The sequence below is a fragment of the Anoplolepis gracilipes genome, chromosome 2 (genome assembly GCF_047496725.1).
Source record: "Anoplolepis gracilipes chromosome 2, ASM4749672v1, whole genome shotgun sequence".
Lineage (NCBI taxonomy): Eukaryota > Metazoa > Arthropoda > Insecta > Hymenoptera > Formicidae > Anoplolepis > Anoplolepis gracilipes.
Genome location: NC_132971.1, coordinates 14,115,803 through 14,135,003, shown reverse-complemented (window position 1 = coordinate 14,135,003; position 19,201 = coordinate 14,115,803). Strand labels below are relative to the sequence as shown.

The window sequence follows — 19,201 nt, the reverse complement described above, 5'->3', positions numbered from 1 at the left end:
GGAGAACGTCACAAGTAGAGATAGGATCTGCGATTTCTCTCTGATAAAACAAGCAGCTGTTTCTCCGTATTGGCCGTCTCTGCGAGTTAGTGGCATTCGATACCCATCTCCATGATCTTCGAGGTCAGATCTCCCTACCTGTTCGCTCCATGATTGATACGAAAAAAAAAAAAAAAACGATTAAACAGAACGGAAAGATTGTCGAATTCTTTACTAATTCAAAAGTTAGGAGTTATTATTTTAATTTTTGATTTAATTAATTAATTGTTTTAAAAAATTTGATTTGACGTTTAAAATATTTCTTCTTTTTTTAAACAATATACATTTAATTATTATTTTTTATTGATTACGATTTTGATTTTATTTCGTTTAATTATATCATTTTGTTATTTAATTGTCATTACTACGTTAATGATTATAACATGATTATAAATATCTTACAATTATACTCGTACGGTTTCGTAAAGCTATGTCACAAACGAACGATCAATTTGCGGTTTCTTCAATCTAGTGCCAGTAGATACCATTGTGACCCTTTTAAGTCCTTCCTCGACCATTCGCTGTATCCTGTACGAACGGCGGTTCTTTAGTTTCAGGGTATCCGGATCGGCTGAAGTGCCTCGGATTAAGCGGATCCGGCTCACCATGGGAAAGGTACTCTTTTCCCCCTTCCTCTCAGGAAGGAAGACGTTTAAGGGTTTTACCTCTTTGCCAGGCACTCGCAATAATTTTCTTACAGTCCGCTAGCCCGTCGGGTGTTCCTACGTTCTTGGCGAGGATACACTCTGAAAATTTTCCAGCAATTCCGCTGACTGCCGTTAGATACGTTCACGATTTCGCCGAGACAGAGACAAATGTAACCGTTGCACGTCCGCACAAAGAGTAGCTGATTGTAATTTTTGTTATTTCTTTGCTCATTCTTCGCTTAATTTCTTTCCTTCTTCTTCTTATTGCGAAATCATGCGAACGTATATTACCTCACGCTTTATTATCATTCCAACACGTAGCTTTAACTTATAGATTGACGTGCATAAAACAATAATAAAGCTAGATATTCAAACTAAATGAAATATTATGTAATATTGCCATGCAAAGATATGACATTTTTATCAAATTTTGTACGCTATATTATAATTAAAAACGTATGCGCGTATATTTATTAAGTTTCTATGCTTAAGCAAACCGAACAAAAAAAATTAATGCATTAATAATCTGATCTAATAATAGCTTAATATGCTACTTTATCAGATTAATAATATACCCTTTAAAATACAACATTGCCCGTATGAAAACATACGAAACATCGATCATATGAAACAATGTGGTGCCGACATGTATGTTAACCGCGTTCATACCGCACAAACAAGTTGTTTTCATATATACGCCGTTTGCGGAACAAAAGGGCTTCGGCGATTCATGCAGAATATTCTGAGCGGTATACAAGACCATATTACAGTGCCGCGTGTACATCCGGACAGAATTGGCTTGCAACGCCAAGAATGTAGCTGGCGTACTTCGCTGTAGCGTGGAATGCATCGCTTCCACAGTGAGTGCGGTCCGTTGTTTCGTTACAGTTCGCTTGTAACGCCAGGTGAAGTATTCATCCTGCTCCATGAACTACGTCACGTATCTTTCGCGAGAGGAGGGATCGCCGACCCTAATCCTTGAAACGAAACGAAGCGAAAAATGGGTTGGGTACATATCTTCAAAAGAGCGAAGCGGCAGTACCTTGGTGTTTTTACAATGTCTCATTTTGGCTAAAAAACATTTCTCAAAATAAATATCTTCCTTTTCAAATCCACCTTTCATGTCATTTGTAACAAATAACGCTATTTGAGAAATTATTGCGCATGTTGAGACGCCTTTTTGACAACTTGTATAAAACATAATAATTCCCCTCATTATTTTTTAATTCAAATTTTTAGAAATAAACATATTTGTAATCTAGTGCTAAAATAAAATATAAACATTTAATTCTAAAATGTACATTATAATAATATTTGAAAAAAAATGTGCACACTAGCACAGTAATTGCTTTCATTATACGCGTGAATTTGTCCATTCTTTGAAAAAACGGGATTTTGTTGTTCTTAAAATGACGAAGTTATAATGTAAAATTCTGAATACATTATTTAATGACATTTAGTCCTTGCAGTAAGTACAAGAATCATTTTTACGACTTGTTACAGCGTGCGTTACAATGGAACAAGCGCTCACTCTTCGAAGATTTATTTTTATTTATTATACTTGGAAAAAATATAAAATTTGAACAATTTATTTCCATACCTTTTTGTATTTTAAACTGTACATTTACCTTCTGAAATATTAAATTCTATAATTAGAAATTACTATATGCACATACTTATATGTATATAGTTCTTGTAAATCCATAAAAATTACAAAATAAAACACTTTTACAAAATAAAAAATAATTTAATACTAACCAGTGCGCAATAATGAAGTTAATAATGTTATAATATATTATAATATTAAATAAAATAAAATATAATATTAAATATAACATTAAATAAAAGAAAAATATTAAACAAAGAAAAAAATAAATTGCCACATTATTCGCAGTGTATTTTAAATTTATTATTTATATTTAAGTATTTTAAATTTTATTATATTGTTTTCTTAATTTAACAGAAAAATTATTAATTCTTTTAACGTCAAATAAAAGCTTTTTGGAAAATAACAATTTAGTAAAGCATAAAGTACTTATACCTACTAATTAAAAATTAATTTACAAAAATAGTTTTTTTTTATCAAAATGGAGTTATGTTTCTTTAAATAAATATTAGATTTATTTGTGATGATAGTCTATTTACTAATATTAAATTGAAATACAAAATATAAAATATGTTTAACGTTAGTTTATATTATAAAATAATGTATAAAATGTTAAATATTTCGGAGCGACAAAGCAAATTAATTACGATACATGATATTTGACCTCTATGGCGTATAGCGTGTTATTGTCGTCACAGGCGCTTAGCGTGTTGTCATTTGCGCGGCGACACTCGAGCAGTAAGGTAGTGGTTAGTGGGAGACGCTTCGTATATTGTCAAATTCCTTTTCAAAACGCTAATGCGCCAAGTATTACAAAATAATTCGCTATAATCACAATTGATAATTAATTAATTTTCAATAAATGACTATAACTGTATGTGATGACAACTTTATATTAAAGTGTGTGTTTTTCACATGATTCATTTATTTATAATTTCAATTAGAAACCAAAACAACGGGGACCAAAATTATCTTTTCGAACTAAAATTATTTCTATAACGAAGTCAAATGTATATTTCGATATCTAAAATTTTTTTCAGTCTGAATATAATTTGTTATTTAGATTGAAAACATGCGATAAAAATACGAATCATAAGTCGATATTAATGTAACGTTAGAAAGTTTGATGAAATATCATTTCATTAATAATTAATCTATACAATACAAGAGGAACACAGTATATAATCCATATATTTCAGCAAAATAAATTAACAATAATACGGTATTCAACCTTGACGTCGTATAACGCTCTATTATTTACATGTCACGATCTTGTCACGGTCATTCGCGCGGAGACACTCGAGCAGTAAGGTAGTGGTGTGAGACGCTTCGTATATTGTCAAATTCATTTTCAAAACGCTATTGCGCCAAGTATTACAAAATAATTCGCTATAATCACAATTGATGATTAATTAATTTTCAATAAATGACTATAGTCATATGCGACAACAACTCTATATTGAAGGGTGTGTTTCTCAAACACACGATTCATTTAGTTATAATTTCGATTAGAAACCGAAACAATGGAGATCAAAATTGCATTTGAATTAATTTTGAATGATAAAATTATTTCTCTAACTACACTTGAAGTCAAATATATATTCAATATTTGAAATTTTTTAAAATCTGAATATAGTTTGTTATTTGGTTTAAAAACATGCAATAAAACATGAATCATAGATCAAGTTATTAACGTAAGAAAGTTTCATAAAATATCAATCATTTCATTAATAATTAATCTATACAACGTAAAAGAAGCATAGTATATATTCCATATATTTCGACAAAATAAATTAACAATAATACGATATTCAACCTTGACGTCGCATAGCGCTCTATTATTTACACGTCACGGTCTTGTCGCGATCATTCACAATGGCGACACTCGAGCAGTAAAGTAGTCATGCGAGATATATATTGTCGAATTCCTTTTTAAAATACGTTTGCGACAAGTATCGCGAGATTTCGTTATGATTCTGACATATTTCTGTCTCTTGTTGGCTTGAAGTGCAGTTCCCTGAAATAAAATATTCACTTATTCTCATTGTCAATCGGGAAATTCGGAAATACCGTACAAAGTATCGCACGTTCAAGTACGGGAGTGTCGTGTAAAGTGTGGCGTTTAAGTGCGGGAGTGCCGTTTAAAATGTCGCGCGTAATAAACTGTATAAACTTTTCGAATAAATTGAATGAACTGTATAAACTTCACAAGTCTAACGTGAATTCACAGACCGTGACGACCTTGACGATCTGAGAGGAAATGCAGACCTAGGAGGTATTGAGAATCGACAATACAACTTTAATATATTATTTATATGTCATATAAATCACCTTTGCTAAATTAATTCGCAAAAATTTTTCTCTCTAATTCCATCTGCTAAACTAATACGAATTAATGTAGCAAAGAGAATTAGAGAGAAAAATTTTTATATAAATCCTGTAAAATTCTCTATTTAAAAAAATAGTTTTTTTCAGAATTTATAAAATTAATCCATTATATATTTACTGATTATTGTACGCAGCGAAAATTCGATGTAAACGATAATATTTCTTTTTATTATAATATTAGTAATTATTTTAATCGCTGTTATAATTTTGATTTTATATTTATGTGTTATAGATCAACGTAGCATCAATATCATCAAATCTGGTATACATCGATCAGTGAGTGACAAATTTTTATTTTATTTTGTAGTAACAGATTTATAGAGATTATAGATGTAGATGTAGATTATATATAGATAATTCATTGCCTTAAAATGAATGGGTTATAATAGATTGAATATATTTTATTATACATATATGTGTATTGCAAAAATAAATTAAATTATAAATTATGTAAAAAATGATAAAAAGCATTTTATTATATGTAGTGAATTTTTTCTAATTTATTTCATAAAAAAGTGCTCTTGATTTTATTAACTATATAAGGATAACTTATTTTTATAATGCGCGCTAATTTTATATAGCTTATTTTATATTAGCTCCTAATTTTTTATAGCTCATTCATCTATGCTCACAAATTATAAAATTTTGCTTCTAATTATGTAGACAAATTATCAATTAATTAAATTATAAACATGTGATGATAAATAACATAAAGTAATTTATCTTATTTTATTATAAATTATATTTCATTATAAATTATATTATATATTGCTATAACAATTTTAATTAATCAGTTTTAATTAACAACTTGGCTTTATATCAATTCAAACAAATAAGTTACATTGAAACGATGTTTAAACGATAGTAAATGGAAGTAAAATGTTTACGCTTATCTATTAGCGATGGTAATTAACGACGAACGAAGAAGAATTTCCTTTTTTATCTTTGATAGAAGTAGAAGGTTAAATGTAGCTAGAATGAATGTAACCAACAGAGACCAAAAATACATCCAATACTGTTTCAAAGAATTATATAAACTACATAAAGTGAGTGGCCAATCAGATGCCTCCTATCTGCGTACGTTTATATACAAAACCAACGGAAATGATAGAAAAAAAACATAAAGAATAAAGAAATGTAAAAACGCTAAAATGTTACTTATAGATCGATCAGCTAAAAATCGTAGTGAATGTCCCTTTCATAAATCGTCTGAAATGGCTCTATGTGAATATACGTTGAAACTTTCATGGAAAAAAAGGACATATTATAATTTCCCACAAAATACTTTACGATGACAAAACGTCATGAACGCCTTTCCATCACAAACATTGGGAGGAATTATATTATAGTTTCACAGACAATCTCGCAGTAAAATCAATAAACCCTGCCCCACGTATGTAACGCACAAAATAGTTGTCGTCTTTCTTTGCGTGTCATAATGCGAGAATTATTTAAAGTCGTGAGACATTTCGTACTTTCATGCCATTAATAATCTATCTCAATATATCTATTGCATGTAATATATAAATACATATTATACATAAACTTTATTGAAAACAAATGCATAAACTCTTTACATTTACGTGAGAGCCACGCGTTTATGGCTCTACAATAAAGCAACAAAAAAAAATCTCATTACAAATGATGATTTAACAGATTTCTAAAAGTAAATTATACATCATTGAAAATTAATTCGATAATAAATACTAATCAATTTTCTGTAACTATTATATTTTATGAAGCGTGTCGTATGAGATTTCGTGAAATTATTATAATATTGAATACTTACCTGCGTCTGCGTTTTGCTGATACCGAACACGTGTGTCGACATTTTTAAGAAAAATTGCAATGACAATTTATCCAAGAAGCGGTCTCGAGAAGGCCCGGGCGCTGCTGAAGCTGAATACGGAGGGACGAAAGAAGAAGACGAGACGAATAAGTCGTTCTTTGTTTTTTTTCATTTTTTTCAACAGGAACGTACGTTTTATTTTGCACTGAGCAGAAATACAAGCTATTCATGAAAGATGAGGTTACAGCGGCCGCAAGCCCCCCCCCTTTCCTCTCCACCCCCGCCCTTTCCGCCCTTCCGCCCTTCGCGCTCATTCACAGAGTCCCTTTCGCTTGCCATCGCACCGCGCAACACCTTCGATTCTCATCCTCCCTCAACCTCCCACGACCATCCCCCATCACAAATCATCCCCCCCGCCCCCGATCCCGCACTCCGTCCCTTACCACCGCCCGAATGTAGAGCAAGATAATAATTATACATGTACATATAATTACATTTGTGCATTATCATAATTTAATAATATACATATATAGATGATATATATATTATATCTTAGAAAATAAATATATATATATATATATTTATATATATATTTCAATATCGCGCGTTTATATTCCATCTTCGTGTAATTCTCCTTAAAAAATAACGATATTTAGAGTACGCTACGATGTAATATAAGAGCCACCAAGAGAGGAAAGAAAAGAATGAAGAGGAATAAAGTGCTGCGAGGCGAGCCCGAGCCGCTCATTTTCTTCTCTCCCGTACACGCGCCTCTCGTGTCATGCAGCCCCTCTCGCGCATATACTCTTTCCCGCCTTTTAATTCATCCAATTTCTCATTCACTCGCGCTATTTCACTCGTCCATTTTCACCCTCGCGTACATTTTTTCTCTCTGTCGTTAACGTTCTTTCCATCCTCTCTTTCTCTTTCTCTCTCTCTCTTTCACCTGAAACACTCATTCGCGGCCTGGCTTCTTTTATCTCTTTTCCTTCTCCGCTTGGATACAGCCATTTTTGCGCGATTTTCGAGGCGGGCAGACGTCATCTGACAATTTTTGCGCGTCGTGTTTTACAAGGTAAACAGATCGAAAGATAGCGATATCTTTGAGTCAAAGGATAAGCTAATGAATAGCGTTAATTAGTACACATTAATTAGCAAACTTGATACGACTACGGTCGTCGCGGATCAGTGTGAGGGCGATGGCTTTCCTAACTGAGGCGACAGCATAGAAAAGTAACAAATGCTTTTATTGAAATTTAGCGATTTTTATTTCCACTGCTTACTGCTCTGCAACATCCTTCTCAACGTTCAGTGCAAAACATCAAGTATTTCATGTCGCGGACGCGACTCACACACGCATATTTTCTGCACGTTTTAATCGCGCTTTAAATTAAAAACAGATTTTAATCGCTCTATCGAGAATACGTTTATTAGCGGATGGGCCGGCCCTGGCGCTAATTCGTGTCTAATAATAGGAAAGCTCGGCAATTTGACTCGAGCAATTTCGCGTCCAATATCGAATCTATCCCTCGTTTGAAGCAACCTCGGACGACATTGCGCAACGCGACGCGAATTTAAGCAGCTCGACCTGTACTGTAAGTTCCAAATGTTTACAGCATTTTGTTTATTCGCTGAATCGAGTGCAATTCAATAACGTTGATTTGGTAATTGCGTGTAATTTAGCGCAAACATAAGCGCTCTTAAGGAGGACTCTTGAAAGCAAGCTCACTCACAAGCACGATGAGAAATTTGTTTATTAATAAATTATTTACAAAGCGCACGGCCGGCCTGGCTCGCTCCGATAGCCGAAGAAGAAGCATGCGTTTTTTTTTTCGATCAACGCAAAAATCTCTAAGCGGACAACAATTATAAATCGACGAAACGTAGCGCGCGCTCGCGCATGAGTGAGAGATGTCTTGGGTAACATTCGATTAATATATTCGATCGATCCTCTTGCGAGTTGCGACGAGAGAGATTTCCGCACGCGGAAATTTCGAGGCGCGATTCCGCGCGCGCGCGCGCGCAATGAAAGATGGCCTCTGAAAATAATAAAAATAAAATTTCCATCCTCGCGCGCGTTATCCTTTATGGCGGAGCGCCCGAAATCGCCGCCCATATCTATATCGCATATCCATCCCGTCAAGAGATTTTTCGTTCCCTCTCGCTTTAAACTCACGCTTGGCGTTAAACGCAAGCGCGAAGATCGAAAGACACACTGATGGACGTCGCTCACTCCGCGAGTGCGCTTCATCGACTATTCAGCGATTCGTGCACACATCGAATTAAAAGACTCAATCGCAAATGCAGGCGGAAGGACCGCTCGTCAAAGCGGCTCCCCCCGCCCTACGCTTAATTGTACAAAATATAATTAGTTAACCAATCAATCATAATATGTATACATGATAACACTACAAATAATCTACGTGCTAAACATTTAAACTTAGACGGCATCTTCTGCTTTTGTACAATATCGACGATAGAAAAGAAAGAACAATAATGCGTACCTTATAATAATTATAATTATAATATAATTAACATTAATAATAATATATAACCGCAGCGTCATTAATATAAAGATAATATATGTAATAAAGACTCTGTGTAGTAAATAATTTATATAAAAATTCTGGCGAATATATACTCTAAGAAATCGCACAAAGTTTGATTCTCGCGTCACGCAGATTTCTACACATTGGCATACATACACATATACACATATACGCAAGCAATTACATACAATTGGTTGTTCTCTTTCGTTTTGTACATCTTTTACGCTCATATATTCTTTCTCTCAATCTCTCCTTCTCTTTCTCTCTCTTTCTCGTTCTCTCTCTCTCTCTCTCTCTCTCGCTCTCTCACTCTCTTTCATTCGCACATTCGTGTTCGCATTCGCACATTCCTATCTTATCGCGTAAACTCTCTCGCCAGACAGTTTAGCCAATCATCACCCCAAAGCTTCGCTAACACTTGCTAATCTCTCCTTCGCGTCGCTTCCCTGTTCTCCGTCGAGTGCGAAAGCAATCTAAGGGATCGAAAAAGAGAAAAAGTGACGTTTGACGTACGCGCAAGACGAGCTCGTACGTACTTCAAAGACCTTCGATTTTAAATGCAGGGTGATATAATTCAGCGTCGGGCATAGTAGATAAGGATGAAACTTGTCAATTTAACAAGTTGATAATCCTGGGGCTGAAGGGAAGCGAAATTTTCAAAGACGGCCGAAACATGAGGCGCCGCCGGATGACATGATTTTTACACTCGCTAACGTTCTTGCAATATGTATGTATCGGTGTGAAAAATGTCGCAAAGCGACTCGTCCTGCAAGCAGGTGGAGAAAGAAGTAATAGAGTCAAGTCACTGTGCATCACGAAACTACTCGTCTTTTGTGGACTCGAGTGACATTACTCTCGAGATCGCAAATGGTCACATCCTACGCGGTATCTGTGTGTTCGCGCTTCTTCTTCTCGCACGTGATTGAGAATCGATTATCCTGACTTTGAAGAATTCGTCGGAGTTGCCTGTGAGAATTTGATAGGACGATTCCCATAAATACTAGTTAAAGTTAACTGAGATTCGACACAGACTCTTCATCCCTTTTTAATCGTCTCTCTAGAAAGAAATAAAGAATCAGTTAATTCCCATTTAATCCTCGCCACGCAAATCGATTAAACTTGAATCAACTTTAACGAATATTTATGACTACACAATCACCCTCGTGGAAAATTCGGAAATTTGGACGAGCTTTGCTCGCGTGCCGATTCCCTTTTAAGCTCGTGTCTATATATTTTTTCGTCGTTTGTCGTACTTTCCTTTCATTTACTTTCTTGTCAGTTATATTTCTCTCCATCCGAATTGATGAACCGCTTTTCAAAACCGGCAAATAGGCCTACGCAATTAGGCAGAAGCGGTGTATGTGTGTGTGTGTGTGTGTGTTTCCGCGATAAGTTGATCGTTTCCTCTGTTTCCTTCACCCTTCCGTTCACGAGGCGTTCGCTTATTTACGGCAGAAAGTTCGATAGGGCTCGACGCTTTCGTCTTTCTTCTCTCTCCCTTTTTTTCTTCATCTCATTTCTTTATATCCTTTTTTCTAACTACCAGCCATAATGTCCTAACAAAGTATTCTAATATAATATACATTTACATATATTTATATATATATATATATATTTATTTATTTATATATAATAGCCGATACACAAATATCACATGTGATCACCTACTACGCTCGTTATACGAGCTCGCTACACCTTGTACAAAACGTCGAGTCTTCGAAGTAAACCAGCGTGTCTCGACTTTTGGGAGTCGCGGCAAATAGTTAGTCTCAACTTTGGAAAGATGTCTTTCTCTTTCTCTCTTTCTCTCTCTTTCTTATACGTATTTTTTCAATCTTTTTTTACGTCAAAAACAGTCAGGTTTATAGAATCGTATACAATACACATTTCTTTCTTGTTTTACTTGATGTTGCGCGCGATCATCGACTTTCTTTCGCTGATAGCTCTACGACACTGATTTTGTAGCACACGAGAAGGGGGAAACAAGTTACTAAATTTAAAAAACATATACAATCACATATATATCTTCGGATGGTTAGAGTATTTGGTAGACAGATTTAAGCTCCTGCGCGTGCTAGCGCGTGCACGGTATTATGCACAGCCACGTAGACGCATCTCCCACGTTGCAATCGATACGAACGACTCGTGACGGGAAGCGTGTTTACGCAGTGCCGTATGGGATATGAGAGCGAATATTTTTCGAGAGCGACGGTTATGTAGGAAGCGATTGGAAAGTTCTTGCATCAGTTTTCGATGGACAGCCCCAAGAAATGCAAAACGATGCTTGTTTTCAGCAAGATGATCGATAATCATCCAAGGCTTTTCCAAGATGACAATGATGAGATGTTTGCATAAAGCAAAGAGTGCGACTTTACATAGAAAGTTGATCATTATTTACTGATAATGATTATGTACTTGAATGTACATGGGTTTTCGTTAGCGTAATTATTGATGATGTTTTCGTTCGTTGTTGTATCTCTTATACTGATAGATCAGTAAACGATACTGAAACGTAATATTATACAGATGGTCATCATTTATTTTGACGAAAATATCGATAAAAAAAATAGCGATAAGAGAAGAAGAACAGGAAGAAGAAGACGAAGAAGAAGAAGAAATGACGCCGAGAGAAAAGAGCGACAACTGTGCAAGCGCGTTCCTTATTTTAATTACATACTTGAGTGGCAAAAAAGCTGCGATTATAAGAATTGTTATCGCTTTACATCTCGCACTCGTTCCCTTTCGTACTCCCTTTCTCTTTCTTTCGCTCGCATCTTTTTTTTTGTTCGCGTTTTTTATTTCATAATATAAAATACTCCCTTAATCATTCTTTTCCACGTTTCTCTCTCTCCGCGCTCAGGATTACATGTAAGAAATCACATTATCATAATACGTTAATATGCACAGTTATATAAATAGAAATGTATATACGCAACGAGGTACAGAATTCTGGAAAAATGATTTTTGCTGACTTGCATTTGTTTCTCACTTTCCCTGCAATTTCTCCCTTTCTATTTTTTCTTTCTCTCTGCTGTCTTTCATTCTGTCAAAAATCATCCTTATCGTGCCTTTTCGTTTACTTTTTATTACACATGTTACGTATGCACGCACTCGTTTTACATACATACACGAAGAAACGTCAATAATCATCGGTAGTAAATTTCGGCTAAAACATAGAACGCCGTCGCATGCCTGTATAAAATCCCTAAAAACGCTATCCTACTATGAATAATGTTGTTGAATGACATTAGTGACTGTACGGTGACTGTCTGTTGACTCATTTTCTTCCGTTTTTACTTTGATACTCGATACTTCATCGCGAAAAAAGGTTTCACCCTCCAGGACATCCGTTTAATCCGTATATTAATCGCGCCACTTTTTTTTTACGGGTTTTTCTCATCGTCGCGTTTATGAAGAATTTTAATTCAAAAATGAGGAAACTCGATTTTCGCGATGATCAAAAACGATCGCACGAGCGAGGCACGAGAATCGTGTCGACCGAAATTATTTTTGTTTTTGTAGGCCCCGAGATAATCGATTGCCTATATATATATATATATATTAGTATACGTGTCTACTGATTGGCTGTGTCTTATGTAAGATGTATGTTTTTTAAAGGAATCCATTTACTTGTCCTTTTTATTTTTCCCAACGTTAGATTTTCGACCTTCCTCTCTATCTCCTACTTATCTTATTCTTACCCCCTTCCCCCTACCCCACCTCTCTCTTTCTCTCTCTCTCTCTCTGCTTTCTGTTAATTTCGTATTTAGATTAGGAGCACGTAACGTGCATTCGACTGTCTATGGATTCTTTTTTCATTTGGAGCCTCGTGTGTTATCTTGTGTATTCTGTACATACATGCGTTTGACAACTTTTAGAAATATAGGTATGTCAATATATCGCAGTTTAGAAAAAATGTCTCGGAATTAATTAAGTTGCACCTGTATCTGAGTATTTCAACGAGCGAATAGTGTATATGTTTGTATTATGTATGTGTGTATGTGCATCATGTACATGAAATAGAGACACGAAAAAGGACGGACGCTTCTTAATATACTGCGCCCTTGATTTTGTTTGTTTATTTAACTCGTTGCACGATTTTTACAAGTCTTTAAATGCCAAAGGTCACTTTTTAAAAATATAAGTTATATAATCTTTATCTTTCGCTTTCACGTGCCTTGTCTCTCTTTCTTTCTTTCTCTCTCTCTCTCTCTCTCTTTCTCTCTCTCTCTCTCTCTCTCTTTTTCTCTGGTTTTTTACTTTCATACACTTTCACTCTAGTTCATTCACATATTGCCACTTGTGCTTCTACATTCACTTGCATCGTTATTCTCTTTCTCTCTTTTTCTTTCTTTCTCAAGTTTTTTTCTCTACTTCTCTTTCTGTTATCTCCCTCTCTCGCTGTTCTCTTTTTTTAAGTCTTTTTTTTCATAAAATCCTTATATCAGTATTAATAGTAATCATTTTTCATTACCTATTTAACTCTTCTCTAACGAGGAAATTCCCCAAAAATAATATTAGTTCTATCAGTTATCAGTGTAGCATTTTGAATACGTATTTGGCAATACATGACGTCTGCGACGCACAAAAAAAATTGTAAACAAGAAAAGAATAACTTATAAGCTGGAATTTAATATAATTCACGTTTTCAAGATATAGAGAAATGATAAAGTAAAGTAGATATAATTCCTAAGTAAAATGGGAATAAAAATATTTCTCATGTAAGAAAAGAACTAGATGTATATATAAGAAAAGATAAATGTTTAAGTAAGAAAATACACGAAATTATCGTAATAAAAAAAAAAAATATAGCAGACGTCTTGAATTGCGACAAATCTTCTTCTTTTTCATAACTTTATATATAGTAATAACATCAAATTCCTTTCTTTCCGCTCCTATGGAGATAAGTGCTTCGAAATTCACGTGGTTACATCTACCGTCGCGCTCGTGCCCTGTTACCGCGAGTATTTGTTATTTACTATTAACATTATTATTAAAAGGGAGCTTCTTACATATCTTTTTCAATACGCATTCCGTTAGTTCATTCCGCGTTTCATTCTCCGGGGACGTTTATTATACAAATTTTGCGAGACTCGAGACCGATGTCGCCCCGCCGCATTCGTTTTATCAATAATCTTTTTCTCGATTCATTTTCATTTCACGTAAAACTAATCTAGCACGAATCGCGCAACTTTTTCTCACAACGTTTGCTCATTTTCTCTCTTTTTCTCTCACTCTTTCTCACTTTCAGATTATCACTTTCTCACATGCTTTCTATCTTTTTAAAGTCGTATAATTTACAATTACTATACAACATGACTGAAAATATCTTAGACCACGATAATACAATTATAATCGTACTGTTTTTTAATTTTTTTTTATTACCACTTAATTTTATATGTATGCTTTTATATTTTTTTATTCTTTAGTATTCATCTCGTTTTTCTTGTACGCAAGTATCATAAAACACTTATGTTCAGTTATCGTACCGCGTACAACTGTTTCTCCTAAGATTCCTTAGAGTTTTTTCAGATACTTATATTTCTACCTATGTATATAACCATCTACCTACATATATATATATATATATATATATATATATATAATACTCTCTCTATCCGTCTCAAGCACTCTTGGGCGCACACGCTCTATTCCCGTTCGTCAATCTATTTATCTGTCTATCTAAGTGCCTATCTAACGATTTAGCTATCCATCTACCTATCTAAACGTCTAGCTACTTTTTTTATTCAAAGTATTCGCGCTTTTCTCGTTTCTGCTTGATTACTCAGACAATTGCACTCGCCTTTATTTTCAATTTCGTTTTAAAACGACGCATCTTCGCATCGTTCGCTCTTAGCGATATACATATATCTACAGAGCCCGTTGGTCGCCTCGATTGGAAACACTCGTCCTGACGATAAAGATTCCTTCGTCCGGATGGAGTCTTCTCTCTTTCACGATATCAATTCTCGTTATCTTTTTTTTTTTTCACTACGCCTAATACGAACCTAGGTGCACGAGTCTGAGAGCAAATTATACGTGCGTGTCTCTGGCTCTAACAAGTCGCCGATAACGACAATTATCTTCTGTTACTTTCGTTCCAGCGGCCGGTATGGAATTTAACGAGAGGCCGTCGAGGTTAAAGACGAGACTTCACATCTTTTACGCGCGGTAATTTCTTTTCTCTTGTACTATATGTAATTTTAATTACATCTTGCCCGTCAGAAAAAAAGATCGGGGGTGCGAGGGGGGGGGGGTAGGTAGAGGGGATGTCGCGAACGCGACGACGACCACGGTATCCGAATATATCTATCAAAAAGACGTCTGGCTTCATGACCTTTATATCCTAAAATTGTAAATGTGCTACATATATATATATATATATATATATATATATATATATATATGTATGTATATATATACATATATATTTATTTATTTATAATTAATCGTGAACAATGGTAACAAATAATAAAACATTGAAAAAATTGCACGATATACAAACTCAGTGTTCTGCTCGTCTCTCCTCCTTTGGATTCCTTACCTTTCAGGTTTGGAATATCCGTGGAAAAAAATACACACGCACGTACATACAACCTTTACACGCAGATATACGTATACACGCGCGCATCGGCGATTCACGCAAACATAACACAGCCACACTCGCATGCACATGCATTCGCACGAACCGTGCCGACACTCCGTCAGTCGGGCTTACTCAATAGGTACGGTATCTTTAGATTCTACGTGCGTATTAATTAATTTATTTGGCCACTGAACATTTAAAATTTAGTTATTTCCATTTCTTTCTCTCTTTCATCTTCCCTATTTTGCCTCTTACATCAGATTTAAAATTAGTCTTCTTGAAGTTACCTCCTTCCCTTTTTTTTTCTTTTGATGAGTGCACGTCGCAATGATCTCAATCTTTTTCCTGTTTTTTTTTTCTTTCTCGGCGTTGCCGAAATATTCGATTGCTGCGCACGATATATCGTAAATATCGGGACCTTCTAAATCGATGACGAGCGAGACGAGCAATCTCCTGTTGATCGTATCTCGTAGAACAACGCGCTCGCGGATACAAAATCATAAGTACAAATTTAAATTTCCCGGGTTAGTAAAAACTAAAGGATGATAATACAATGAAAAATTCATTTTCCTTGAAACTGATTAGTTGTGCACAGAATACAAATTTTTCTTGGTGCAACATCAAATGATTAAATAAATCTCTGATCAAAATTCTATTTTAATAAATCCTTCTGATCACCTTTTTAAAAAACACAGGCAAGAAAAATATGGGATGAAGCCGGGAAAATTATATTTGTATTTCATCGAGAGTCTTTCTAATTTCTTAGTTGATAAAATCTGCCATCAATTATACACGAGACAGGAAATCACTCGCGAAATGTTTGGTTGCAAGAAATGCACAAAAATCTTATGTGAATTATACTGCCTAGTGTATCCTACATTATTTCAATATATGACAAGAATATTTAAAAAATATATATACATACATATGTATATATATATATATATATATATTTTTTTTTTTTGCCAAGTTTTTCATCATGATTGTTTCGACAAATGATTCCCTTACTCGAGCATGTTTCACATAATGTTACAGCTAAAAAAGATTACAAAAAGTAAAAATGTTTCCAAAAGCATGCAAATTTTGAGAAAAAAATCGTTTTTCTTTTTTTTCATAAAAGTAAAAAACGTAGCAACAATAATTACCTAAAAATAACTATAATTACCTGAAGCTGAAGTCAGCATTTAACGAAAATCGGCTATAAATATAGCTTTCTAAGCAAAACAATTGGATCTCGCATTCGTAAGCTTCGTTGCAAGCGGACTATATGGTAGCGCAACAGAGTCGGTGGCGAGCCACGTTGTAATTCGCACTGTAAATTCAGGATTAACACCTGGCGCGGCAAATCCCGTTGCCGTCGAAACTGGTCGAAATCACGTATTCAATTACCACGCGTCGCGTCCGCCACGACTCTCCGCTGCGTGCGATTCCGTTAATACCGAGAGAAATCGCCGAGATCGGTCCCGCGAGTGCCGCGTGCGCGCGCGATTTTAGCCGCGAGTAGCTGAGGAGTTTCTGAAAGAAAAGCAAGAGAAGGAAAATAACATTTGGCACCGACAGTCTCTGCATTATTGTCCTCGCGAAATCTTTACGTTTTTCTCTATAGGTTTTAGCGTACGCGCGACACGACACTCGACAGATCTCGTCGACTCAATCGTTTTGGAAAAAGTAAACGATTTGTAGGAGCGCAATATCTTTTACTTAAAATATTACAATTTTTTTTTTTCATTCGCGAATGAATATCCGTCCGCTACCGCGCGCTGTGGCAACGATTTCAGGCTCGGCGAAAATTTTTTTTAGGCTTTCTCCGGTCAGCTTCACGTTTTTCGCATTTTCGAAGACCTCCGTTTGCGAAGTCGCAGCTTGAAATCATCGACGGTAGCGCTGATCTTAGAATGTACGAATTGGCAGTGATTGACGTCTCTCGTGCGAGACTCCCCGGGCAACTCTTTGTTCAGCTACTCCCTTCGTCGGAGGCCTACCCCTATATTACGTTGGCTGCAGTCTCTTTGTTGAATCATTTGCTGACCGTCGAGCGATGCTTCGGTCTCGTGAAATTCACGGGAATTATAGAGGCCGAAGCTTCGTACCATTCCTTTGGCCCTCAAAAGATTCATCTTGAACATCATTGATCGCTCGTTTCTTTACCTTGCGTTCTTACACGTTAGCGCACTTTGAAAACGCACGTCATTATACACACGATTCTTTGGACTTCGATGAAGTGACGTTTTCAAGCACGTCCGATTTTGATGGTCAAGTTTTCTTCCGAGCTGTTTTCATGAATCGTTTTAGACACAAAACTCAATCTTCAATTATCTCTGAACGGCATCTCGCGGGTCATCGATTTCCTCAATAGTAATCTTCGAGGACCAATTTTCATCAATGATAGAGTCTGACGTCTTGTTGCAATCACCTAATGCAGTTATAGCTTTGTAGATTTCCTTGATGTTTGTCCGTCAAGTTTAGACATTTCACAATCAATCTCTCTCTATTCGCAGCATTGGGTGATCTTGGAAGATGCTAGATTGCATAAATCCTCGCGTAGATGTTAAAGATTTCCACGATTTTCACGAGGAACGAGTCCCGATAGTCCCGACTGCAGGTGACGCGCGGTTGGAACCGTTCGCGGAAACGATTGATTACACGTGTCTCTTCATGTGGAGAGCTAGATGGTCGCTGCGGGAGAAGCATCGGTCGCAATGCCGACATTTGAACGGTTTCGCGCCGGTGTGCTTGCGGTAATGGCGCGTCAATTCGTCTGAACGCGCAAATCGCCACTCGCAACCCACCCAGCTGCACTTGTACGGTTTCTCTCCTGAAACAGAAGGAAGAAAAAGCACGTGAATGAATCTGACAGAACGCTTAATTTTCTCGGCGCGCGGAGATAACGAAAGAAAAAAGAATATGCTTCAACATTCAAGATAAAATAGAAGTAAACGGATGCAATTTCGATCATTTATAAGTATAACATAAAATTTAATATCTTTCTCTCTTTGCAGTCTTTAATAAAATAATTATACGTAAATAAATAACAAGTATGACACCACGATAATAAAATATGGAATGATTATTATTAATAATATATTAATAATTAATACATTAATTTTTAACGAGACTCGCAAAAATTCAATAACGATATTGACATTTCATAAATATTATTCATTCGTTAAAACTTAAAAAAAACTGATATTAGAAAAATTAGAATACTTGTTTTAAATTAAAAAAGAAATATTCTGTGTCAAATTTATATTTTACAATTTATAGTAAATATGTAGAGTCCTAGATTTTCCTCTTACTTTTGATTCCAAAAAATTAAAGATTACTATATATCATTCTGTGAAACGTTACCATATCTACTACAAATCACATCTATTTAGTTACGACAAACAGCCATTGTCAATCGGCAGTTTGCGCAGAGCATAATGCTGGATAATACCCGTTTGCACAGAGATAAGCGGAACCGCGGAGTATCGGTTCCCTACTTGAGAAAGCTCGTTCGTTCAATGTTATGATCCGAGCCTTCCTTGATCGCATGATAGTAAACGTAACGCGATAGGCGCAAGCTTGTAGAGCAAATGTGATTCAATAGATTTCCGC

General features: G+C 35.4%; 1 protein-coding gene and 1 long non-coding RNA gene across 6 annotated transcripts in view; one reads left to right on the top strand and one right to left on the bottom strand.

Annotated features, from left to right (window-relative positions):
- Positions 1–4,045: 4,045 nt before the first annotated feature.
- Positions 4,046–19,201, top strand: part of LOC140676073 (uncharacterized) — a 98,418-nt gene continuing 83,262 nt past the window's right edge. The window contains exons 1-2 of the long non-coding RNA XR_012048528.1: positions 4,046–4,567; positions 4,913–4,956. This is a non-coding gene — a long non-coding RNA (uncharacterized lncRNA). The remainder of the gene's footprint in view (positions 4,568–4,912; positions 4,957–19,201) is intronic.
- Positions 8,206–19,201, bottom strand: part of LOC140676071 (uncharacterized) — a 347,777-nt gene continuing 336,781 nt past the window's right edge. For all 5 annotated transcript variants that reach the window (XM_072910739.1, XM_072910740.1, XM_072910741.1 and 2 more), the window contains one exon: positions 8,206–18,419. In XM_072910739.1, the coding sequence (XP_072766840.1) occupies positions 18,244–18,419 (176 nt within the window). In that variant the 3' untranslated portion in view covers positions 8,206–18,243. The remainder of the gene's footprint in view (positions 18,420–19,201) is intronic.